This window comes from Mercurialis annua, linkage group LG1-X, assembly GCF_937616625.2.
Source record: "Mercurialis annua linkage group LG1-X, ddMerAnnu1.2, whole genome shotgun sequence".
Lineage (NCBI taxonomy): Eukaryota > Viridiplantae > Streptophyta > Magnoliopsida > Malpighiales > Euphorbiaceae > Mercurialis > Mercurialis annua.
Genome location: NC_065570.1, coordinates 66,158,822 through 66,185,538, shown reverse-complemented (window position 1 = coordinate 66,185,538; position 26,717 = coordinate 66,158,822). Strand labels below are relative to the sequence as shown.

General features: G+C 29.6%; 3 protein-coding genes across 3 annotated transcripts; all 3 read left to right on the top strand.

The window, feature by feature from the left end:
* Nucleotides 1–300: 300 nt before the first annotated feature.
* LOC126666123 (heptahelical transmembrane protein 1) lies at nt 301–2,578 on the top strand. The gene is made up of 4 exons (XM_050359075.2): nt 301–873; nt 985–1,077; nt 1,408–1,465; nt 1,689–2,578. Exons 1-4 carry the CDS (start codon nt 551–553, stop codon nt 2,352–2,354), a joined length of 1,140 nt encoding a protein of 379 aa, XP_050215032.1. The 5' UTR covers nt 301–550; the 3' UTR covers nt 2,355–2,578.
* A 2,492-nt stretch (nt 2,579–5,070) lies between these two features.
* On the top strand, nt 5,071–8,047 carry LOC126664711 (probable glycosyltransferase At5g20260). The gene is made up of 3 exons (XM_050357226.2): nt 5,071–5,422; nt 5,974–6,328; nt 7,339–8,047. The coding sequence occupies exons 1-3, from the start codon at nt 5,316–5,318 to the stop codon at nt 7,993–7,995; spliced, it is 1,119 nt and encodes a 372-aa protein (XP_050213183.1). The 5' UTR covers nt 5,071–5,315; the 3' UTR covers nt 7,996–8,047.
* Nucleotides 8,048–11,981: 3,934 nt separating this feature from the next.
* On the top strand, nt 11,982–19,121 carry LOC126664455 (uncharacterized). The gene is made up of 16 exons (XM_050356847.2): nt 11,982–12,273; nt 12,391–12,458; nt 13,126–13,281; nt 13,472–13,639; nt 13,812–13,962; nt 14,279–14,358; nt 15,128–15,400; nt 15,478–15,621; nt 15,938–16,072; nt 16,314–16,412; nt 16,655–16,711; nt 17,109–17,313; nt 17,778–17,896; nt 18,238–18,306; nt 18,521–18,619; nt 18,707–19,121. The coding sequence occupies exons 1-16, from the start codon at nt 12,135–12,137 to the stop codon at nt 18,944–18,946; spliced, it is 2,202 nt and encodes a 733-aa protein (XP_050212804.1). The 5' UTR covers nt 11,982–12,134; the 3' UTR covers nt 18,947–19,121.
* The last annotated feature ends 7,596 nt before the right edge of the window (nt 19,122–26,717 follow it).

Genomic DNA, 26,717 nt, shown 5'->3' with positions numbered 1-26,717 from the left:
AGCATTTTAGACCCTTTTTTTTTGAGGAAAGCATTTTAGACCCTTAGACACCAATTATCTTAAAATGTATTTTCAGGGTATTTTTAATTTATTTATTCTGCTCAGTTTTTAGTCATCAACATCCTCTCTTTTATTCTCAATTCAAACTTAAATTTGATAAACTGTTAGCTCTAAAATTAAATTTATTGGTGCAATTTAATGGATTAAATATATTATATATTAAATAAAAAGAATAAGAATTAATTGGTAACCTAACAACGTGTACAGAATACAATAGTTTTGGTAAGTTTGAGTGCATGAAAATTGAAAACCCATACCAACCTCTTTTCTTTAAAGTGAGAGAATACAAAATCAGAGTCTTTAAATGTTGCAGTTAGTTGTTGCAGTTAACCCTCCTCTTCCTCTTCCACACAATCACTCCATTTTAAGGTTCAATAAAACCCAGAAACCAAGCAACCTAAATTCAAGAAAACTATCAAATTATTCATTAACCCTTACTCCAAGAAACCACAATAATACAAGATTTTGAAGGCTAAATATTATTCGATCAATGAGTTCGCCGAGATCAAGAATTGGAGTTGTCTTGAAGAGAAAAACCAAGAAAATGGACCAAACTGTATTATTTTCTAATATTGTTTCCAAGAATTACAGTAGCGAGAAAGAAGATGATGTTGTGAGTCTTCTTGATCATGATTTTCATGAAACCCAAGAGAATAATAAGGGAAAACGGTGTGGTTTGGTGTCGTTTCGGGAGTTGCCTGAGTATATGAAAGATAATGAGTTTATTGTTGGGTATTATAGAGCTAATTGGTCTTTTAAAGAAGCTCTTTTCAGTGTTTTTTCTTGGCATAATGAAACTCTCAATGTTTGGACGTAAGTTGATTAATTCTTTTTAATTTTTCTTTTGTTATTTTTCTTTGTAATTAAATTAATTAATTTTGTGTGTTATTTTGTTGATGAATTGAACTTGTGTATGTGTTACAGGCATTTAATTGGATTTTTACTCTTCTTGGGGTTGACTATGGTGAATGTAATGAAAGTGCCTCATGTAGCGGATCTTCTCAGCATTTTTACCAGGTATGATCAATCATTGGATTAATTACTGTAGATATTAGTATAATTGTTTTTGAAGAAACATAATTAATTATTTAATTTGACATAAATATGTATCGCACATGCATGATGTATTAGTATTACATGTAATTGTAGAATTTAAATGATAATTTAAGTGTCTCCACATGCACAATCTAGTGGTAGAAGAGATTGTTGAATTCTTAGCGAGCAATTGATCGAGTGTAATATATTTACAATATGTATCAATAATTATATGAATGGTAGGTAATATATAAACATTGAAACAGCTAAGAATTTTGAAAATGATAAAGCCTACTATTGCATTTGATGCAGGTCAATTCTTACAAGTGCAGAAGCAAATGTTTCCCATAATTCAAAACATTTCTTTTTGGTAAGTTCCCTCATACTAAGACATATATACTTAATTTGTAATACAGTAATTTTCTTCTAAGCTGCAAGGTTTTAAACCTACTTTCCCCTTGAGATTATATCCAAAGTACTCTTTTCATCCCCAAAATTTGAAAAAAAATTGCGATGTTCTCTGTTTTTTAGGTGTTATACAACTAAAACTTTCTTATAGGGGTTATAGTTTATCAATATTATAATTCTTGCAGGAAACAACCAAAGTAGTTAATTTGGAGCAAATATCAGAGTCAACAATGGACATGATTACACAACCAGCAACCAGATGGCCATTCTATGTATTCTTAGGAGGTTCAATGTTCTGTCTACTCTCAAGCAGCATTTGCCATCTCTTTTCTTGCCACTCACACAATCTCAATGTTCTCTTGCTCCGAATTGACTATGTCGGTATCACTACGATGATCATCACCTCGTTTTTTCCTCCAATTTACTATATTTTCCAGTGTGACCCACTTTGGCAATATGTCTATCTTGGTGGCATAACATCAATGGGAATGTTCACTATCATGACTCTGCTTTCTCCGTCGCTCTCGTCGGGGAAATTCCGTGCTTTTCGGGCTCTTCTCTTCTCGTCGATGGGATTTTTCGGAATCATCCCCGCGATTCATGCTACAATTGTGAATTGGGATAACCCGAACCGTGACACTATTCTAGCTTACGAGTCTGCTATGGCTTTATTTTATTTGACCGGTACGATGTTCTATGTCACCCGAATTCCCGAGAGGTTAAAACCTGGATGGTTCGATTTAGCGGGGCATAGTCATCAAATCTTTCATGTTTTTGTTGTGCTGGGTGCATTGGCTCATTATGGTGCTACAATTCTGTTCTTGGAGTATCGAGACCGAGTCGGATGCTAGATAAGGTTTAATTGTTGCATATATAATCCGAAAAAACAGAGCGCATACCTAATTTTTATTTGGTAGGGTTTGTTTATAGAATTTGTTATTCATTTAATGTGGATTTCGTAGTCCATATGGTGTTGATGAAATAGTGTAAGACATGAAAATATATTAGTATTATTTAACTTACCCCTTGAAAGAGGATATTTGCCATGATTTTTATAAGAGATATAGCTTATGAATGTGTTGTATCGGTTGCTTTAAAGCTTGATGTTTTCTAATTATGTAATCAAATCTTGAATTTAGAATGCTAACTGCAAATAATGACTATTGACATATCAACTTTTTATGTTTCGGGCCTTTTGGCAAAATAAATAAATTAGTGTTTCGATTTATAAAAACATAATAATTTGTAAGTGGTTTTGATAAATTTGAAATTCATATATTATCTATAAATCACGGTAAAATACATGATTTTTTTACGATTAACCCAGGAAAATCACAAGGCATCAGCAAAAATTAGGCATAGGGAAAGTTGAAATTGCAAAGCAGTTGGTTTTGACATCAGAAAACAAGGAAGAGTGTATTATGGTGTTAAAAAGAAGGAAGGAAGAGTGTATTATGGTTTGTTCAATAATCAATTAATAGAGTTAATTACCACGCTTATGGTGTTTGATTTATCTGTTAAACATTGTTGTTACAAAACAATTATCGTCAATTCAGAACACTTCTAACAATAACTCTATAGTCTCTATTTTAAACTATTTATTTTAACTTTTAATAAACTCTCAACCCGCGACAAAATCAGAAATTTACTTCAAACGGGGTTGGTTTAAGTGGCAAGCGGTTTACTATCGTTTAAGTAACGTCTCGGGTTCGAGTCTTGTGAATGCAGGAAATTCCCGCTGGCAGACTTACCTACCATGCTAGGTGCGCGACACGGGTTGGATCCGGATTAGTCAGGGCGAAAACCTAAAAACCGAATAGACAACCAAAAAAAAGAAATTTACTTCAAAAGGAGCACAATTTTACTTGGCTGAACGACATGTTATTTAGCCTGGATTTAAAATTATTATGTAACCTTTTTAAATTCAATAATATTTATTTATTTGTATAATCAACTATTCCAAATTTAAAATTATCACAAAAAATAGTTCATCAATCACCAACAAATAAATTTAAACTATTAAATCCAAATATTTTTATTCAATTATCCATTACACTCAAATTTTTAACTATTAAAATTAATTATATTTGAATCATTCAAATTTTTTGCAATTGTGTCATAACTTTCGTTAAGGTGTAAATTAAACTATGTGGCAGGACGTGTTTCGTCTAAGTGAACTACATTATAAACCTTTTCATGATTTTATTGATTTGTTTACTATATTTTAAAGGTCTTGTACTCTTTTATGTCTTGCCACTAGAATACAATTAAAACAAACTTCAAAGGTTGAGACAATTTTAAAAATTAAAAAGTTTGATTATATTTAATAAATTTTTTTAAGCAACATATTAGAAGATCTTATTTTTGTAATGTATAATTTCAATTAAACTGTATTTAAATAGTCTAATTAATTTTATATTAAATAAATATATAATTATTGTATTAAAAGTAGCTATAACTCAATTAATTTTTAATTAACTAATTTTTTTATCTATACTCATATTTAAAATATCTTTTAGTTTAACTTTATCTTTTATATTCTAAAAAAAACTTTATGTTTTATAAAAAGATAATATTTTTTATTTAATAAAATTAAAAAAAAATGAATCGGATGATGATTTGAATTGTTAATCATTCCATTTTCCACTGGAGGGGGGTTTGTTCAAAGGTGTTCATTTTTATGTATATCATATCTACCGCAAGACAAAAGAAATCCGGCTGGGATATGCTTGTGAAAGAATCGAACGCATAAGAACGATAATCAAATTGGAACAGTTAATGAAAAGAGAGAATAGGATAAAAATAATTAGGGAGTTGGGCGGGCCTTTTTTGGGGATAGAGGGACTTGAACCCTCACGATTTCTAAAGTTGACGGATTTTCCTCTTACTATAAATTTCCTTGTAATTCAAATTGTTTATAAAAATATTATAATTATTAAATATATCAATAATAATAATTAACTTAATCGCACAAAATAAATAATTTATACTATGCTATCAATTATGAATAATTATTATAAAATTATCCACGACACCTGATGCATCAGATCTTATGCATTCCATGGAAGGTTGAGAAAATAACAAATGAAAAAGATAAAGTAAGGAAAAGTCAAACCAAATCTTGCAAACTTTGCAAGCAACACTTTGACCTTTAAGATCCTTAAAGCTGGGGAGCCTTAATTCGGCCGCTTAATTTTCACGCATGCATGTGATCAATCCTTGCACATTACTAATTCTGTTCATAACTAAAATAACCCACCAAAAATTACTTAAATATCAATTTCCCCCCAATTTGTACATTTTGATGAATTAGCACAAACACTAATTTAATTTTCAAATAAGTCATAAACTTATTAGTAATACTTTTGCCTCAAAACGAGTGTGTGTATCCTAGCTCGGCGCGTAAATTAAATTTTGCTGATGAATTTAATAATAATATATAAAATTCTAGTCAATTTGAAAATAAAATTAATTTATATACCAATTGACTAAAATGTGCAAATTGAGATAAGGCTATATATACAGAGTATATTATAGGATGAAGTGTAAATTATATTATGGGAACAATATTGAGATGCACATTATCATCTCTAGTGTTCTCAACATCTTCTTTTCTACTGATTTTCTTCTACTTTTTTCAATTATACAAAAACTCTATCATCTTCGCCACTTCCCCTTATTTAACCAATACAATTAACCAAAACACTCCACCATTGTCCTTCACCACCCATACTAAAGTTAGCAGTGTATGGAAGAAGAAGAAGAATACGGGAGATTTGGAGTTAATTGAAGCAAATTTAGCAAGTGCAAGAATGGCTATACAACAAGCGCTTCTTACGAACAATTTTACTTCACAAACTAATTCTGACATTTTCATTCCTAGAGGAAGCATCTACCCAAATTCTTATGCTTTTCATCAGTTAAGTTTTATATTTTATATTATTATTTGCACTATTTTAAGTTTAATTTTTTTAATTCACTAATGTAATGTTTGAACTATTGTTTCTTCACTAAATCAGTTGCGCCCAACTTTAAAATTATATCATTGTGGTGTTTCCGACTAATTTAGCCTTACAGAAATGCCGATTATCGATCCAATTTTACACATATAGAGAGTCAACTAAACTAAACTATCTGGCAATATGATTTTACATTGTCAATATTTTCGCAAGTCTAAATTGATCAACCACATTATAGTAGAATACATATTTATAGTTTAGTAATAAATTTAGCCAAAAAAAATTAGACACCGAATCATTAAATTTGAAAGAGTTCAAACATCACTGATGTAATTTTTCTTTGTCAATACTAAAAAAATGGTGTGAAAACGTTATACAAAAGTTCAAGTACCAGAAATGTCATTTTAATTTTATAGATAGTTTAATACCCATTGAGTTCCATCAAATTCATTCATTTTCTACATTTCAATAACGCCATTCTTATTCTTTTATTATTATTATTACTAATTAGGAGTCATATAGAGATGATGAAGAGATTGAAGATATGGGTTTACAAAGAAGGAGAGAGGCCATTGATCCATAGTGGGCCAATGAAAGATATCTATTCAATAGAGGGCCAATTTATCGACGAAATGGAGACTGAAGAAAGCCCATTCATGGCCCAAAATCCAGAGGAAGCCCATTTATTTTTCCTGCCAATTAGCGTTGCGCACATAGTTGAGTACGTCTACAAGCCCATCACATCGTACGATCGGGGTAAATTGGTAAGAACCATCAAGGATTATGTGAATGTTGTAGCAGATAAGTACCCTTACTGGAATAGAAGCAACGGTGCTGATCATTTCATGGTCTCATGTCATGATTGGGTAAGTTCTCCTCCCAATCTATAGAGCAGCCCTCAAATAGTTAATAGTTTATAAATTAATAATTTTAATAATTAATAGAAAATTGAAAAAACCAACTTCGTTCCACGTCGGTTAAGAATTATTATTTAATAATTAATAAAATTTAAAATATATTTTACATGAATATTAATTATTAGAGATATTTTTTTAAAGAAATATATAACAATTGATGATTTATCAATACTAACCTTAATTCATAAAGTGGAAGTTAAAATACCATCAAATTATGACTTTCTTATTCTTTTGAGAAATTTTAAAAGAATTTATTTGATAAACAAATTAAAGTAAGTAAAGTATCTCTAATATAAAAAATATTAAAATTTATTTTACTTTATGAATACAACTTCTTAATAATTATCTTTTGGTTTGATATCAATTGAATTTTTTAAAATTGAATATAATATTGTTTCTTTTAAATTGAGTGATTGTAAAGTGTATTTAGTTAGTTTTTTTTATATTAAAATATTAATATTAGGGCTATTAATATAGATGCTTTAAAATATCTTTTATAATTTTTTTTATACAAATTCAATAAATTAATAATTCTAATAATTAATAAATTTTTGATCCACCATGTGTATTAATTATCAGAGGGTCGACTGTAACTTTCTTTTTTCACAAATGTGCAATAAAAATTTAGGCATAAATGTTCTCATATGCCAACAACTATGTGTGTTTATTAAAATACTACGATTTTTAAATTATAGCGATTTAATTTGTCATTTATTTGATATTGTATCATATATATCCACAATTTCTATCATATCTAAATGTATTTAATAAAGTCGACAAACAAATCTAACCGATAAAAGAGATGGTAGTAAATTTAAACAAATTCGAAAGAATAATATGTTTTTTAGATGTGAAACTAGTAATTCCAATCAAATTTCAAGAAATTTTTGCCCTAAGTTTGTTTCGTATAAGAATTTCTTTTAATAATATACGTTTGATCCTATTTGTACAATTTTCAGGCACCAGAATTCTCAAAAGACGATCCCGACCTATACAAGAATATTATAAGAGTAATGTGTAATGCCAACATTTCTGAAGGATTCCAACCCATAAGAGATGTATCATTGCCAGAGCTAAACATTCCTGCAACAACTCTCAGCCCTCTCAAACCTAACTTATCCTCCAAGAAACGCAAAATACTCGCATTTTTTGCAGGCGGAGCTCACGGATACATCCGTAAAATCCTATTAGATCAATGGAAGAACAAAGATGATGAAATACAAGTTTACGAGTATTTACCAAATTCTGAAGATTACAAGAAATTAATGGGACAGAGTAAATTTTGCTTGTGCCCTAGTGGGTATGAAGTGGCTAGCCCTAGAATTGTTGAGTCAATAAATTTAGGATGTGTTCCTGTTATTATTTCTGATCATTATAATTTGCCTTTTAGTGATGTTCTTGATTGGACTCAATTTTCTATACAAATTTCAGTGGAGAAAATTTCTGAAATTAAAACAATTTTGAAAAGTGTTTCTTATGATAAGTATTTGAGAATGCAAAAAAGGGTTAGGAGAGTTCAAAGGCATTTTGAGCTCAATAGACCGGCCAAGCCCTTTGATGTGCTTCATATGGTACTTCATTCTATTTGGCTTAGAAGACTTAATATTAGGCTCTAAAGTGGAATTAATGTAAAACGTTTTTCTAGTGCAAATGAAATCAATTGGTTAATTAACTATCTACCATATCTAAATGTAATTACAAAATAAATGTTTTTATATGATGCAATAAGTTATGAGTTATTAAATAAAAAATGTTTCATTTTCTTACATTTACTACTTTTAAAAGTCAACAGAGTAGAGAAATGCGCCTAAACATTTCAACTAGATGGGCACTTTTTTAGCGTATACATCATTTTTTCGTTATCAATTGTAATAGTAAAAGCTATAACAATAAAGGCTTAAATGCACCAAAAATGACTAATTTTAGCGAGTTTTTAATATTTAATATAAACTTTTAATTTCGGCAAAAAAATACACTAACTTTCCAATTTTTACATTAAGACGCCGTTTGTGTTTCCGGCTTCATTACGTGGATGCCGGAGCATGCCACGCCGTCTCAATTGCCAACTACGAAACACACCGTTTTTTAGTCATCAAAACGGTGTCGTTTTGAAGGTTAAATTTTGCACAAATCTTTAAACAAAACGGTGAGTTTTACCTATTCATTTTCTAAACAATCGATCAAACACATAATTAGGCATTATTTTATCTCGCCGTTTTATCTCTCCCTCTCCCCTTTCTAAGTGGAAATCACCATGAAATTAGGACACCACCGTTCTCCTTTCTTGTGAACACGAACCATTTTTCTTCAACTTTCTATCTTCTTCTTTAGAAATTGAAACAGCTTGCTTTTATTTCAATGTCGACATATGCTGAGGACTGCAAACAATTGTTTGGTACGTTGAGGCCGTTGGACATGCATTCTTTTTCACGAGGCACAAATGAAACGTTCTTGTATGCCTCTTCTTCTAGCTCAGTTCCTCAAAAGTACTAAACGTTATGTTTCCTATGTTGATCAGAATTCTGGTAGAATTTTTTTGAGATGCCTTTACAAACGGGTTAGTGTGAATTAAATAATTTTGTTTATAGAATATGTTATAATTAAAATGAGCCCACAAAGTTTGATTTAATTAAGTTGAGTATTATTTGCTACTTGAAGCTTACACCGATAAAACGAATGTAATTTGATCCGTGAAACTATATTGTCATTGAATCCAATGAGAGATTTGAGTCTGAATGTAGGTTGAAAATCAAAATAATGGAATGAACTAGTGAGAGATTTGAGTATGAAACTCTATTGTGCTTTGATAATTCATAGATTGATTTTGTTCAGATTTTGATTTTCAAAGCCTTTATGTAATTTTTCTATATGATTATTTTTTTGGGTTCTCTATATGATTATTTTCAAATCCTTTACAAGCTATATTTTAAATGAAAATAACAATTGAATGCCATTTGAAGTTGTTTTACTGTCTTATAATGTCAAAGTTTAAATAAATAAATAGTGGTAAATGCAACTAGTTCTACTGCCCTATCATGTAACGTTGCTATTTCATTGATGCTGTAATTATCTTGAAGTTCATGAATTAAGTTAAATGCTAGTTAATGATTTAAGTGCTAGTTAACTTATACTTAGAAAAATAATAAATCATTTCATTGATGCTATTATCATCTTATCTATTTTGTGAAATAAATTTTGTTTTATTATAGTTTGATGATTGCGACTACAGTCGACCCTCTGATAATTAATATATATGGTGGACTAAAAATTTATTAATTATTAGAATTATTAATTTATTGAATACTTTATAAGACGTAATATTTAAATTGGTTCTCTAAAATTTTATTAATTATTAGAATTATTAATTTATAGAGTATTAATTATCAGAGGGTTTACTGTATATGGAGTGGGTTGACCCAGAAACTCCAAAGCATTTGCATAAGCTTTTTGTGATGTTAATGGCAATAAGGAGGAGTTGTAAGGGGAACCGACAACAATGAAGCAAAAGGAGAGGGATTTGGTGTATAAAGCTGAAATTGGTTCCGCAGTAGCTAGAGCCTCTAGAGACATTATGAGCACCATGTCAAGGCAAATTAAAAATGCTCAGAAGATGAATGATTTGCAGAAATCAAAACTTGAGCTTGTTGAGATGAATACACCTCTTGACAAAAAGGTGGAAATTGATTGAATCAAGAGCAAAATTAGTACTCGAAAAGAAAAAAGTTTAGGTTCAAAGTGAAACAATTGAAAAGGGCATGTTGGTTGCTTGACATCATGTTGGCTGGGTTCGTGACTATCGCAACAATAATGGCATTTTAACAACATTTTGAAGTGATTAAGTTTGAATGTAATTTGATGAACTTATGTAATATTTAGTATTTTGGTTATTGTATTTCATGCTATTAATGGGTTTAGTATTTATGAAACAGTTGTTATTGTTAGTTGGATTTGAACATCCTTAGTATTTAGTATACTGTACTACTATGTTTCATGATGTTTAATGGGTTCAGTATTAATGAATGAAATAGTTGTTATTGTTATTTGGAGTTGTGAAATAAACAACTAAAACTACCATTCTAGCATTAGTTTGCACCACAAGCATTCCACTAAACTGCACTACAATCACATTACATATAGGTAATGAATAAAATGATAAATGACAAAATCAAAATCCTACCCTTGCATTACTTTGGACTACAAGCACAATTCTTAATCCAAAAACCTTCACAATTCTTACATATCAAACCTGCACAATTCTTACATTTAGACCTCTATAATTCTAACATCCAAAATTAACAACCTAAATTTGCTTCAACGTGTAGAATTCTAACATCCAAAAACTAACATTGTGTCGCCCAAAATTAGCATTCTAGCATTCAAAAACAACATTCAAAAGTAGGTTGCTAATTTTAAAAGTAAGAGAAAGGTGATGTCCTAATTTTATGGTGATTTCTATTTAGAAGGAGAGAAGGAGAGGTAAAACGGCAAGGTAAAATAATGCCCTAATTTTGTGTTTGATTGATTGTTTAGAAAAAGGAGAGGTAAAACGCATCGTTTTGTTTAAACAGTTATGCAAAATTTTAACCTTCAAAATGACACCGTTTTAAAGACTAAGAAACAATGTGTTTCGTAGTTGGCAAGGATTGGGACAGCGTGGCACACTCCGACATCCACGTAGACTATTTGAAGCCGGAAACACAAACGGTGTATTAATTAAAAAAATTGAAAAGTTGATGTACCTTTTTATCAATATTAAAAGTTTATATTAAATACTAACCACACTAAAATTGGTGATTTTCTCGTGTATTTAAGCTAATTTTTTTCAAGTGGAATTTGTGCCCAACCTCAACTTTTTGGTTGGCTTAGTCACTAGCCACATCGATTCGGTCGTCATATTTAAATTTTAAAAATATTGATATATAGTCGACCCTCTAATAGTTAATATTCTATTAATCAATAATTCTAATAATTAATAGAAAATTGAGAGAACCAACTTCGTTCCACGTCGGATAATTAATAATTCTATTATTTAATAATTAATAAATCTTAAAATATTCTATATGAATATTAATTATTAGAGAGATTTTTTTTAAAGAAATATATAACAATTGATGATTTATTTGAGACAATACTAACCTTAATTCATAAAATGAAAGTTAAAATACCATCAAATTATGACTTTCTTATTCTTTTGAAAAATTTTAGAAAAAGTTATTAGATAAACAAAATAAAGTAAGTAAAGTATCTCTAGTATAAAAAATATTAAAAATAACTTTACTTTATGAATACAACTTCTTAATAATTATTTTTTGATTTGATATTAATTGATATTTTTTAAATTGAATATAAAATTATTATTTTTTTAATTGAGTGATTGTAAAGTGTATTTAGTTAGTTTTTTTTATAATCTAATATTAATATTAGGTCTATTAATGTAGATGCTTTAAAATATATTTTATAATTTTTTTTAATATAAATTCAATATTAATAATTCTAATAATTAATAAATTTTTGATCCACCATGTTTATTAATTATCAGAGGGTCGACTGTATATATATGTAAAGAGAAATAATTGTAAAAAGAAAAAACAGAATGAACTAAGTGAGAAACAATACCCTAAATAAACCCCTCCTCTCCTCTCCTCACCTCATTCAGGTGGTGGAGTGAGTCTGAGTTCACTATTTCCTCTCTCTACTTACTTTTCCTCATTAATTAGATTTTAGAATCAGAAGCAAACACAATCCTTTTTATAAAATGGAGTGGCAAACGCAAATAACAGAGAATGCATTGATGGACCGCCGCGCACGGCAGCCGGCCACCTCCTCCTCTATTCCTGCAACTGACAACACCGTTTGGGCTGACGCCACGCCACTCCTCGAAGCCGCCTGCAGAGGTTTGCTTTTTCTTTTTTGAATCTTCAATCCAAACTTTGTTTCTTTATTTTATTGTCTTAACCTAAATTAGAAGGTGGTTAATTATAGTTTAGTTTTATGATTATGATCAATTACAGAACTTAGAGATGGAGAGCTTATTCATGGAGATAATTTCAATCTTTTTGCTGCTATGTCCGCTCTAGAGGTATAATGTTGTTTTTAGAAACAATCTTTGAATTGAATTGTATTGTATCTTTTATTGCATTATTTGATATTTTGGCAGTACCTTAAAATGATGAAGTTCTGTTATAGTTTGGTGCATACCATCTATTGCCTAATTTGCAATTATTGTTTTTTTTTTTTTTATATACAGGACATTTGATTTTATTTTTAAATCTACTAATAGCGCCAATGTCGTGCGACCAGAATCTCATTACCTTTCTCTAAAGCACAAATTGAAAGGTTTTGAGTTTTGGTTTTGAATTTTAGTTGTTGAAGACTGATCATCTTCCAATATTGCATCTCCATTGCACAGTTGCATTTTAAAGGAAGGTGTTTATCCTATAAGAGGAGGTTTCTTGTCTTTTGGAATTATGTTTGCTCATAGTTTTCTCTAGTGTTACTTTCTAGCTACGACAGAAGCCTTATAATGTCAACCTTTGATATGGAAATTTAGTTTTATCTGAATGCATGATGCTCTAAATCTTATAATATTTATAAATTTCTGTAGCGTAATTTTTTACTTGGGTTTTACCATGAATTTTTTTGTTGGTTTTCCTTTATTTATAAGATTGAGTAACAAAAGCATAAGCGTGTTTTTTTTATTAAGTTACAATATATTGCTTACTTTTCATGTTTGTTGATTTTGTTAGATAATGGATCCAAAGATGGATTCAGGCATCATTAGTAGATACTCTTCTGTTGATGAAGCAATTGAAGATGGTGCTGCTCCTATCCCTATTAGTTTGGATAAAACCACTGATGTTCAATGCATCATTGATGTCATGGACCATCTTCTATCATGTGAGGTATTTTTAAGTTTTTTCATTTTGCAACTTGAACTTTTCCTATGTGGTAGACTGGCTTAAACAACAGTTTGATATCATGAAAAGATCCTGTTTATATGAGGAGTTTTGTGGTGGAGACTATAAATTAATATTTTTATCATTAGGGTGTTGATGTAATGAAATAGTTCTAAACAAGTGTCCTCTATTGCAGGCAACATGGCACAAGGGTCACTCTTTGGCACAAACTGTCTTTTCCTGCGTTTACCTTTTAAAGCCTGAGAGGACAGCTTCACATCCATTATTGGATTCTTACTGCAGAGTTATTCGTGCAACATGCAAAGCGGTTGTTTCAGTTGTATCAGACGCACGCACACATGAAGTAAAGTATTCCAGCAGTCTTTTAGCTTCTGTTTATTGTGGAATTAATTTATGCTTTACGTATTACATTTTGCTTTGAATAATAATGCATAAGATTTCAGTCGGACTGTTATGATAAAATAGTTGCTTATTATAGATTTTGACACTAATCTTATTTTGCTTCTTTTTTCCAGGAAGAGGATCTTTTCACTATGGCTTATGGGCTTCCTCTTAGTTGGGATGGAGATGAAAAGTGCTTGTCCTTGTTAAATGCTATTGAAGAAAATATTTCTCGCCAATTGCGTGCATGCAAAGCCACATCATCAAAAAGAAAAATACAAGAAGGTATTGTATCTTATTATGCTCAAATTTAGTGAAGCACATAGTGATTAGTGAACATGTGAGCTTACTAGATTTTTAAATATTACTTGCTGAATCTGGTTACTAGATTTTAACATTTGATAAGGATTTCATGGTATTAATCCTTATCTTCATTGATCTATGGTTCTACCATGTGCTGGTGACTCATAACAATTGTATGGCCTTCTGAGATATGAATTGTACGTCCACCTGGTTTATGTTATCAGCTTGTAGTTTTTTAGGTCTGATGCTAATTATAATTTGTAATTTCTTACTCAATGGGTATGATTTTGTTTAACAGATTTAGAGCCATTGCAGACTAATTTCGATCTGGAAGAAGGATACTGCAAAGCATTGTTGTGCCGCATACGTTTTCGTAAGGTCTTATCCTGTGTTTTCACTAAATTGATCTGGATGATATAGACGATTGATTGTAAATCATTTTCTTCTCATTCTTATAGTATTTATTCCAACCCTCAGGACTTTGTAATGCAATTCAGTAAAAAAAAAGTCTTTTTTTTTTCTTACTTTCTTTCTTGCTATTCTGTAATTTATTATCATCAAAGTTCATTTGTAGGCCTCACATCTAGGAACTTTGAGCTCTTCAATTCATCATTTGCCTAAAACTATCATTACATGATGATACATAGTTCTTCTCCTCTGCTTCTAGATTAAGGGGAAAAAAAATCAAACATAAGGTATCACTTTGCACATCTCATTATTCCCTTTTTACATCAGATTGATCTCTTAATCAGCTGCATAAGGTGAAAAACAGTTCATATCTTTTGTTTATCAGTTTAAGTGCATTAAATGGTTGCATCAACTATATGCGGATACCGATTTTTCTTTTTCCTTTCCTTCTGTTTCTATAGGCATTCCTTGGTCTTGATGTCTTACATATCAATTCTTCTGACATCTGCTTTTCCCTGTATTTCGTAACTTTTATCTTAATAAATAATATCGGCAGATTCATTACTCTTTAACTATATGTTTTTTCCTTTTCATTCACTTTCAGCAAGTATGGTTATTTATATGTCAAGTTTATTTGTTTTTTAGCATTTATGTGCTTAATCCTTGTAGCGTTGCAATTCTATGCTAATGGCTTTATTAGTTCTACTTGTGTTTATACGTTCTTTCCCTTTGCATTCAGCACTTTTTCCATGTGCTCACTTCTATGAGGCGACCGCAAGGTAGAGGCATGGAGTTGGCTAGAAAGCATATAGCTTCCTGCTTATCTGAGCTAGATTCCTTATATAAATCAGCAGAATTCCTTTTATCAAATGTTCATGAAGTTTGTGAAGATGGTACAGAAGGTAAAACAACCGCTTCTGGATGTCAACCGATAGGGTTTGATGCTATGTTAAACAGTAGAACTTCTGCCCCCACTCCACCACGATCAATTAAAACGCTTAGTTGGAAAAAGGTGACAAGCTTGAAATTTTAATGATAGATTTTATCCATCTACTATCTTGTTAACGTATTTTTTCTTTGTTCTGCCAGGCCATTGAATACTTTGAAAAACTTCTTCATGATTTCGACTGTATTTGTTCTTACTCATTGGACCCCTCCTTGGAAGTTCTCTTGCGCTTTGTGGTTCAGTTTCAAAAGTCACAACCTGATTTGGTTGCAAGAGCATATCTCCAGGTTAATTTTACTTTATCCTCGTTATCTTGAAATACATTTAAAAAAGTAAAGAAAATTATATACTTCTTTTTATCTTTTGTCTTAGATTGTTATTTTCCAATTTAGAATACAATGTTTTTCTAGCTATCTTGGAATAGCTGTAATGTTCATTATCTAGCTACCAAAAACGAAATTGTGTTGGTGCGAATATGCAATGGTTGTCTTCTATGTCATATGCTAATATTTCTATTTATTGCTTGTGTTGTTTTGTCTTGCTGCCTTTTTTACAAGATTGATACTTCTGACTCTACATTCTTACATTCTTGTACTCATACAGCTTCTGCTGGTTCAAGATGGGAGACTGTATGGGCGAGACTCGATCTTTTCTGTAATGACCAGAGCTTCAGGTTTACCTGAAGTTGCAAAAACCCATGATATTCAGAAGACTGAATATGTTATACAACTAGGACAGGTGGTTACAATTATCATCTTTGACTACAATATTTTAACCATTCATTTTTTCTTTTTCTGGAATTATTTCCAATATGATTCATCTTGTATCATTTGTTGTATCTGCATTTAGTCTGGATTAAAATATAGTGAAATGTCGAGTCAAGCACTGAATCAAAAGCAAAATTCATAGGGGATTTTTGCTTGGAGTGCGAAGGGAAAATTTAAGTTCACTGATATCTGCTTATGTCATGTTTATGCAGCTAGTCATGAATATGCTGAAGATTCTTTGTACAAATGCTGCATGGCAGAGGCGTAAGCTTGGCAAAATTTTGCAAGATTGGCGTGTTATCTTTGTACAGGTGACAGACTCTTCCTTTCTTTCTGCTTGATAATGATAGCATTTTTTAAAGATCTGTTATTATTTAATTTATTTTTACTTGAATTGCATGTGCGTACATATACATTTTTGCATTTACTTTTGCACAATTGCACGTCTACCTGAAACTGGAGCTGACAAATTGACCTTGTCTATTCTTGTAGAGACGATTTATGAGATTTGGCAGAATCAGAACTGATTTCCGTTGTTTCTGTTTGTTTACAGCTAGAACTTGCTTTTACAAATGAGTTTAGAGAAGTTTCAAGCATAAAAAATGACGAGGTATTTTGCTTTCGAGTGTTTTGTTATTTTTCTTGCCAGTTGCATAAGTTAAGACAATTAGCCTTGCACCTTATGGTCATGACATATATATGTAAAGGTTGCTCACAATGTAGTTGTTCCTTCAAAAATGCAACTTTATTCTTGGATGTCTCAAAATGTTCTCTAGAAATAATAATTTGTTATCAATACAGGCTACTTTTTCTTTTATGTTTATTAAGGATCAGAAAAATTATCTTGGATTTTGATCATTGATGTTTTTTTTGACTTGAGATATAATTGACTGTTAGCTCTCTATTCATGCATTTTAAGATGTGTAGCTTAGCTTGATTTTCCATGTGCCATATGTCCCTCTATTACTCTTAATGCATAAATCTTTAATAGTTAATTTGTTTTGCAGAGCATTTCTGTTGCAATAATTAAGAACATGCTCGTTTGGTTGGAGGAGCAAACCTACTGGATTGCTCACAGATTCCTCACGCTTGGTTTTGAATTAGATCTTTATTCCCCTAGTGAATATTGCATGGTGTACTGGTACTTCTATATTATCTTAATCAAGCTTGCAGAGAAAACACATCTTAAGTTGTCAGCAACTGATGGTGCTGGTAGGTCTACATATATTCTATTTGTCTGTTCTGTGGGATTCTTGTTTTAAATGTTCAAATTTAGTTTAATTGCAATTTCCTAAATTAAAGAGAATAGAAAGGAGCAACCTCTTTTTTTTTTTATGTCAAAGATGGTAATCGACTCATTAGAGTCTCAATTGTTAGTTACGGAGTGGATTGCCTCTTAATGATTTTACCTTAAGAGGAATAATGAAAAAACAAAACTGCAAAGAAAGGATTTTCAATGGCTTTGCCATGGAAATGCTGCTATCTCAAAGGGTTTTTTTTTTATTAGTGGCAGTGTGTGTGTGTGTGGGGGGGGAGGTTCCTTTGATGTTTGTCGGAGTCTCTGTAATGAAATTAACAATAAATTTTAACTAGTCTGCCAGTCTTTCTTTCTGCGTTTTTAACATTTTGTTAATACCAAATATGAAAGCACCCATTTGTTTACATCTTTTAATTAGCTAAAAGAAAGGGAAAGAAAAAAAAGGATGTTTCGAAAGACTTGGCGAAGGAAACTCGGATCTCTCCTGCAGTTTTGTTTCTTCAGTGCCAGATATGTCTTGCTGAAGGGCTTACACTGGTAACTGTCGCTTCCCTGCCCTCTTATCCTCTCTTCCTTCCTCTTCTATTTTCATGATTCTCGATGTGGTTAATGAAGCTTTTCTCCGACAAACTGTGAGAAGTTCTTAAGATTTCATCGTTTGTGTGCTTAAGCCTTCACTTACTATACGCGCTTTTGCTATATGGTTGGCTTTGAACCACAATTTGCAGATTTACCAAATGAAATCTACACAATGTTTATTGGTTATCATTTCTTTATGTGGATGCAAGAAGAGATAATGCCGAATTTTCTTCACAAAATTGTTTTGCTTCATCATTGTTTTATCCCAAATGCTCAAGGTTTTGCCTTTTTCTTACCAGCTACTTGCTGCATTGAGGAATGAGCTGAAGATTTTTCAGGGTCCGAGCCCGTTTAATTCTGAGCACGAGGTACATACGCATTTCCATATTAACTTAAAAGTAGTTCGAGTCCTCGATGGTTAACATTGTGTTTAATTTACCTCCAATATGACTGATCCTTATGAAGTTGATTTATGAATCTGCTTTTGCGACCTTTTATTTTGAGGGCAGAACAATTAGTTTTACTTGATATACGACCGTTGCATATAAACTAATTTCCCACTATATCCTTATTTGACTCCAGAGATTCATTCAGCATTTTGAGCTTCTACAAAAAGCGTGCATCCCAGATCACTATTCCTATCCATCGTACAAAGAATCTACATCCCATGCTAGTTTCTCTGTGGGTAGTCTTTGACATTTCAACTTTTTATTTTATCCAATTTATATCTGGTGAGAATAGCAACTGATTTTATCTTTCTGTATGTAGACCATAGTTATGTATAATTACTTCAAAGACGCGCAGAAGATTGCAAAAGAAGTAAAAAGTAGCTTTTCCAATGATCCCGACAGATTAGCAGAACTCCGGAGGTTGGAACAGGTGGCTGAGCACAATAGTGTAGCACTAAATCTTATTTGCGGGATCGGAACCCTCGACCCATCGCTGAAGGTCTCGTTTGAGTTTATACATCATCCATGCTTTGCTACTGCTGTTGTCAAGAGATCTTGAAGACAGACCAATTTTGAAACAACTCCACAGGTTGGCATTTTTGTCGGGCATGATAGCAATTGTAACATTTGTATTTGTTTTTTCTTTATTTTATTCGATCAATTATGTCATTTGTTTCTGAGTTGAATGCTATAATCTTCACTGGGAATAAAAAAAATAAATATTTGTTGTACAATTGAGTTATATTACTTGAGATATACTGTTGTATGCTAAGTAGAATTTGAATTTGATAAGAGTTTATATTTAAGATGTTAAAAGAGACGACTAATGCTAGAAGTTCTCCTAAAAAGAACACACACACACATATATATGTATGTATATGGATATATGTATGTATCCTATAATGTTCTAAATCTAAATCATAACAAGCCTTTTCAAAAATTTAATACAACTGTACCTCTTTCTATCTCATTCCCTTTTTAAAAATCTTTCATTCTCTTTTTTATTTCCTTTATTTTGATAGTTTATTTTTAATATTTATTATGTGCATTTTTAATTAATTCTTTCTTCCGTTGTCTGGCATCTCTACTGCCTCTTTTCGCAGTCTGTTGCTACTGACTCCTTTTCTTTCTATCATTGTTTATTGTCGACTGATATTGTTGATGTCGCCCTTCTACTGAAGCGTTCGAAGGTTATCTTCAGATAATTGTTTTTGCTATTTAGATTGTGATGTTTTAATCATATTTTTGGTTATTTTTTATGTGTTTTTGAAACTATTATCACATTTGTAAATCTTATTCTTGAAGTTATCAAATTCTTTTGAATTGTTATCGTGGCTGTTGTGTTAAATTTTAACTTCCACTAACCGAACCAAACAAAAACATTTGAATTCCGTTAAATTCAATTTTAACATTAATTTGATCAATTCGATTTGGTGATTAAAACTTTTAAAAACCAACCGATTTCAAATTTTAAAAAGGTTCGGTAACCGGACTGGTCATTGCTCACTTCTAGATGTAACCTCTAAACCTTCAGTTCATAGAAAAGATCTCCCTAACTATACAAACTAATACAAATTATTAGCAAATCCAATTTTTAACAAAGGAGGTGTCCGTTTTCCTTCCACGACTTTTCTCTTTAACAAAAATATTCTCCCTTCTCTTTGAAAAACACAAATCAAAGATCATAATTTAATATCTAGTTTTGTTCAATAAAACTTTATATATGGAGGATCCTCTTATTTAAGATGGTTGAAGGACTCTACTTTGAAAAAGCGGTTTTGGTGGCCGGAAAACCACTTTTAAATTTTAACTAGTGATTTTTTTATCAAAAATCAATTGATAAAGTTTCTCTTTTGTTCTTCTTGAGTCGTTTCAAAAGATATTTATTTCGATTAGAAAGCTCTCTTGATCGGATAGGTCCTCAATCTAAAAAATGAAGTCTTTAAAAAAAAATTGTGGTTGCTTTTTAATATGTTCTTTAATGCTTGTACTTGTATTTTTATTAGATAACTTTTGGATTCATGTTGAAGATGAGACTTGAAAAATTTGAAGTTTTAAGGATGCAGCGATTTTAGGATCGCACTTTCATTATTTGGACCATAAATGTATTGGTTGATCCATTTGATGGTTAGATAAGCCCTAATCGAGATTTGTCTTTGCAGTTCTCATCATTTTTTATAGAATAGTTCACTCAAATATGTAGAGAAATCACTCCTCTATGCATTTTCCGTTAACTTTAAGAGAAAAATAGACTATGTACGACATAACTTCATTTTAATTTGAAATACCTAACGACATGTTAGATTGAAAAATTATGGCGCAAATTGAGCGTGTCTCATTCTTACATTTTCTTCTTTCAACTTTACGGTGGATATGCTGGTGGCTGTAGGTTTGTGCTTTGGTGGGTTTGCAGGCGGTTGGTTTATCAAAGGAAGAATAGTAAAATTAAGCTCGCAGATTCTACAAATTCAAATATACATTGTTATCCTGATTTTGGACTATTAATTGCTTCTGTTTTTGGTCTGTTGTTATTTGGCGACTGTCCTCTTTTTACAATGCTCGCCGAGCACATTTATAGAAAAATTGTTGTACTCGGCGAGCGCAACAAATATGTAATTGAAAAGCAAGCTGCTCGCCGGGCAACAAGCACAAAAAAAAATCCAAAGAATTGGCCAATTTGAACATTTTGACATTCTACTTGATAGGTTCCTTTAACAATATTAGGTAGAGTGTCTTCAATTGACTTGAAAAGTTGGATTTATTGATTATACTGTGAGATTAATGGCATGGTTAATCATGGATATTGTGTGGGTTAGAAATTTATTTTTTGAATGTTATATGAGATTAAAGATCAACCAATAGTAAACCGATAATAAATTAATAGTAATTAATTTTTTAATAAACTGAAAGTAAACCGATAATAAATTAGTAGTAAATTTATCTTTAAGTAATTTTTAAATAAACTGATAGCAAACTAAAAGTAAACAAACTAAAACTAATCTTATACATAAGTCAGATTGATTGAAAAAACCCTAACCGTCTTCTCTTTTCTTTTCTCTCTAGCAAACTCTAACCGTCTAAAGTTTTTTTTTTATTTTTTCTTCGGCGGCCGTCAATGGCTTAATTTTTCTATTGACGGTAGCCACCCCTTTTTTTTATGTTATTTTAATTTCATAGAATATAATAAATAGCCAGTTCTTTTTCATTTTTCAGACGAATTAAAATTTATCACGAAGCGCAATTTAATTATCAAGAAGTAACGATAGATTGAAGATCTTCCAGTAAGAAAATGGATTCGTTTATGAGCTATACTAGTTTTATTTATTTATTATTATTTGTATTTTTTATGAATATTTTACTTTGTCCTTTCTTTACGAAAGGTTTGTTGTCCTTTTTATGTGAAATGTTTGTTGTCTCCTTTTTAGAAAGAGTTGTTGTCTCTTTTTTAGAAGAAGTTATATCAAGTGTTGATTGAATCGAATGCTGTGAGTTTGCGGGTGTTTGGAAAAATTTGAACAAAGAGTGATTGAAGACTGCACAGAAAAGGCCATCCGGTCCACAGGTTGGAATTTTGGAAAGTGCGTTGGTGGCGCTCATCTAATCTTACTACTACTATGGTACTGTCTTTACAAAGGATCCACCCCATTTATACCATGAAAATTAATCATTACTTCATCCATTAATTATTTCTTTTTCCAACTTCATCCATTAATTCAATAAAATTTATTTGTACCAATATTAAAATAAGGCTTAATGGCAAAAAAAACCAAACCTTTACGACTTGTTGCAATTATATCCAAACCTTTTAATTTTTGCAATAATATCCAAATTGTATTATTTTGTTGCAATAATATCCGAATTGCACTTTTTATGTGAATTTTTTTGAGTTTTTTTCCATTTTTGGGGACTTTTACTATATTATTATACATCAAAACATAATAATATCCTAATATCTTAATTGAAAACAACAAATTTAGCCATCAATTTGACTATTATTGCTACAAAAAATGCAATTTGGATATTATTGCAACAAAAAAATACAATTTGGATATTATTGCAAAAATTAAAAGGTTTGGATATAATTGCAACAAGTCGTAAAGGTTTGGGTTTTTTTTGCCATTAGGCCTTAAAATAATAGTAAATTTTTTTGAGGAAGCAAATAATAGTAATTAAGTTAATGTTCATTATATTATTTGTGATCATTAGTATATTTTACTGGACCAATCAAAATTTTATTAATCAAAATTTTATTGATTTAGGCGATTGTTTTGTGTCAACTCTTGATGATTGAGTTTTTAGTGCGTTCAATTTCTTTTAATGACGATTTGAGTTTGTATAATTTAATTTTTTAAATAATTTTTATATTTTCTATATTTACATATTAAATTAGTTATTAATACTAATCTACTAATTAATAAGTTTTAATGACGATTTGAGTTTGTATAATTTATTTTTTTAAATAATTTTTATATTTTCTATATTTACATATTAAATTAGTTATTAATACTAATCTACTAATTAATAAGGATAGTTGGTCGGTTTAATTAAGAGATCATGCATTTTTTTATTATAATGAGGGAGGGAGGATTTAAATCTAAAATTATTAGATCCGATTATAATATCCTTTGAATTAAATAATACTTGTGGGGACAAGAATTCATATATATGTGATATTTAAGAATAAAAATAATTTATATTTTTATTATAAAAAAGTGAGTGCGCTCGTAGAAGAAAGTGGTCCTATAATCACAATATAATGTAGCTCAACTCAAAATTAATATAGTTGAAATGAGTCTTTTTCTCTCCGAGTTTTCATTACTTGCTAAGATTAAGAAACGGAATAGTAACATATTAAAATAGTTTGCTACAATTCATATAAATCTATTTTAATTATTTCTCCCGCTGATCTTTCATCCATTGAAATAAATTTATTTTAATTTGGTTTAATATTATTGTCTTTTAAATTTTTAGTTCATTTTAATTTTGGACATGAAATTTCAATTAAATTTAATGCAAATTAAAATAAAAATCAAACTAAATCTGAAAATTCAATCAAATTAAATAATTCGGCTTAATTTAAAATTTATATTATTTTACAAATTTAATTAGATTTAATTTTAAAATACCAATTGGATTCAAAATTAAGTGTACACATAAAAAGTACGCCATCCGTCCCAAAACAATAGTCAACTTTTCTCCCTTTTCTTCCAAATAGTTGTCCATGTTCCTAGTAAACCACAATTTAAAATGTTGATATTTCAATATAATTCTTACTTAAAGTTTACTAGTTAATGTTATTAGTCTAAAAAGTAAATTAGTAATAATATTTAATAAGGATATGATAAGAAAAATAAACATAAAATTATAAAAAAATTAAAATATTAATTGTGTTTCTTAAACTGTGTAAAAAAAGGGAAAGTGAACTATTGTATTGGGACGGAAAAAGTATTTAATTTATGTAATTCGAGTGTTTATTCCATATAACCGTTGCGTCACATTATTTTTACATCAAGCCAATGAGCATTTGCGATAGGGAATTTTTTAATTAATTTTTTTTATCATTCAATTTTTTACATGGTTAACGTACAGTTGATTTGTTGCCTGAATGACATGGCGCAATATTTGTGTTGTATAATTATCATGCTATTCCGACAGGATAATAGTGGACCCAATTAAATTCAAATATTTTGGTTGAACAATAATTGAATTCAAATCTAGATCATAAAGAAAAAGAAAAATCAAAATAAAACAGAAAGACTGGTTTTGGTATAAAATTCAAATGGCATAATGAAGTGAAAAAGATAAATTCAAAATTGGTGTTCTTTCACTTTAGCTGGCTTCTACAAGTGACTACATTTATAATATGATAGCTATATGTTGAGGAACTCTTGAGTAGTCTTAACACTTCCATTATTTATTTGATTCCATACAAGCTGCCGTGTTTTGTCTTCCTATGCATTAATATTGTTCTATATGTTGGTGGCTCAATAACTATATAATAGTTTATATTTTATAATTATCATAAATATATGCCTCCATTTCAATAAAATTGTCCACTTTACTTTTATCACACAGTTTAAAAAAAACAATCATTGTTTATAAATTTTATATTTTTTTTTATTTTTCTTATCATACCCTTATATAATTTGGGGTACACTTGCAATTTACTTTCAATTTACTTATTAGTGGATTTTAAATAGGGATAATATAGGAAAGTTGAGTGTAAAAATTGTTACTTATTGAAAATGGACAAGAGTTTTAGGACAAAAGATTTTCTCAAAATAGACATCTCTATTAGGACGGAGGGAGTATATTTTTTAAGTAGACAGATAATTAAATAAAGTTAATTTTAATAAAAGACCATTTTATTATTATTATTTTGATAAAAATTACTCGTTGTTCACTCATATTAAAAACAATTTAAAATATACGTATATATTTCATTTGTTCTAAAATAACTGTTCACTTTACCATTCTTTTATAAAATTCAAAAAAAAAAACAGTTAATATATTTACTTTTTATTATTATACTCTAGTTAAATATTACGAATAATTCACTTCTTTATAATTATAACAATAAATAGTGAATTTTAAATATAAATAATACAAAAAAAATAATTTTAAAATTGCGATATTAAAAATGGGCAAAATATTTTGAGACAAAATTAAAAAAAAGGACAATTATATTGAGACTGAGAAAGTATTAATTTATGCTTATCTTATTCTTACTAATTATCGTTTGGAATTACCTTTAATAATTTATTACTTGTAAATTATAAATAAATATAAAGATAAGAAAATATATAAAAGAAAATTTAAGTTAAAAATATTCAAAATACCTAATAAACTTCTAAAGTGGGAGGGAGTATGTTATATCTCAAAATTATACAAATAAAAACAAATTCATGTTACTTTTTTATTATTAAAAATTAAATTATCTACATAATTTAAGAAATTTCAATTTCTTTTACTGTTGGAAGAATCTATTTTTAATTATTTCAATTTATATATGTGCACAAAATTTAGCCACAGGCTGCTTTGCGACCATTTATTCAATTTTTAGTGTATTTTATAAAAATATTTATTTATATTTGATGAAAAATGATAGCTTTTTGAACCTTCAACAACTACTAATATAAAATTTATTTTAATTATTTTAGTAAGTTGATTATAATTTTAACTTTATTAATAATCTAGACAAAGTTATCCCTATTAAAATATATTACATTTAAAACATATAAAATTATTTGAATTATTTTTAAATAATCTAGTTATTTATAAATTATATAAAATTTAATTATTATATTATAGTAGGTATAGTTAATTAAATTTTAAATTAATTATTAAATTTTTCAAAATTTTAAATGAAAATATTTTTTAAATTAAATAGTTTCTCATAAAAAATAATTTTAATTATTTCTTATCAAATATGATATAATTTATTTATAATAAAAATAATTAGGCATCTCATTTAACATATCAAAATCAATAAACATTTATCGGCTATTAAAAACAGCTGAATTAATATATCCTATTATAGAATGCTTTAATTAAATGTAATGTATGTATAAATGCATATATAGTATTTCCTTCAGTTAACCTATAAAATTACCATATAATACTTTAATTAAATTAAATATAATTTTATAGTATTTCCTTTCATTAAGCTATTAGTATATGGTAAGTCTACCATTTGATAAAATTCAACGCTAAAGAAATTAAGATGAGATATTTTGATCAAAATTAGGGGTGCTCTAATTGAATGTCTATAGTATTAGATTATTTATAAATAGCTTTTCCTTCAATTAACATATAGATGAGCATAGCATGTCAAGGCTTTGGCTAGGCGAGGCACTAGTCTATTGCAGGAGGTCGGAGATTCGAACCTCCGAATCTTTTCAGACGGTGAGTTATCAGTTTTAATTTTAAAAAATATATATTAACTCTCCGCCAATTTTCGTTAACAACTAACATAGAATAAATTTCTACCTTCGGATAGAAAAAAAAAACACTACAGATGAGCATATAATGGTTCAATTAAATATAGCTATCGTATTTCCTTCCATTGACGTATTTAATAAAATTTGATAAAATTGAAAGCTAAAGAAATGAAGAGATTAAAAATAGGGAATAGAGTGATGATGAGGTGTCAAAATAAGAATGGAAAAAAGAAAAGTGGAGAATGATGAGAAAGAATGTAGGGGAGCAAAACCTTTTGAGCATCATTTTAGGTGGCACTGTGCAAACTACAACTCCCTTCCTTCCTTACACAGCCGTATTCATTTCTGACACATCAAAAAACACAGCACTTTTCTATTTTCTTTTTCTTT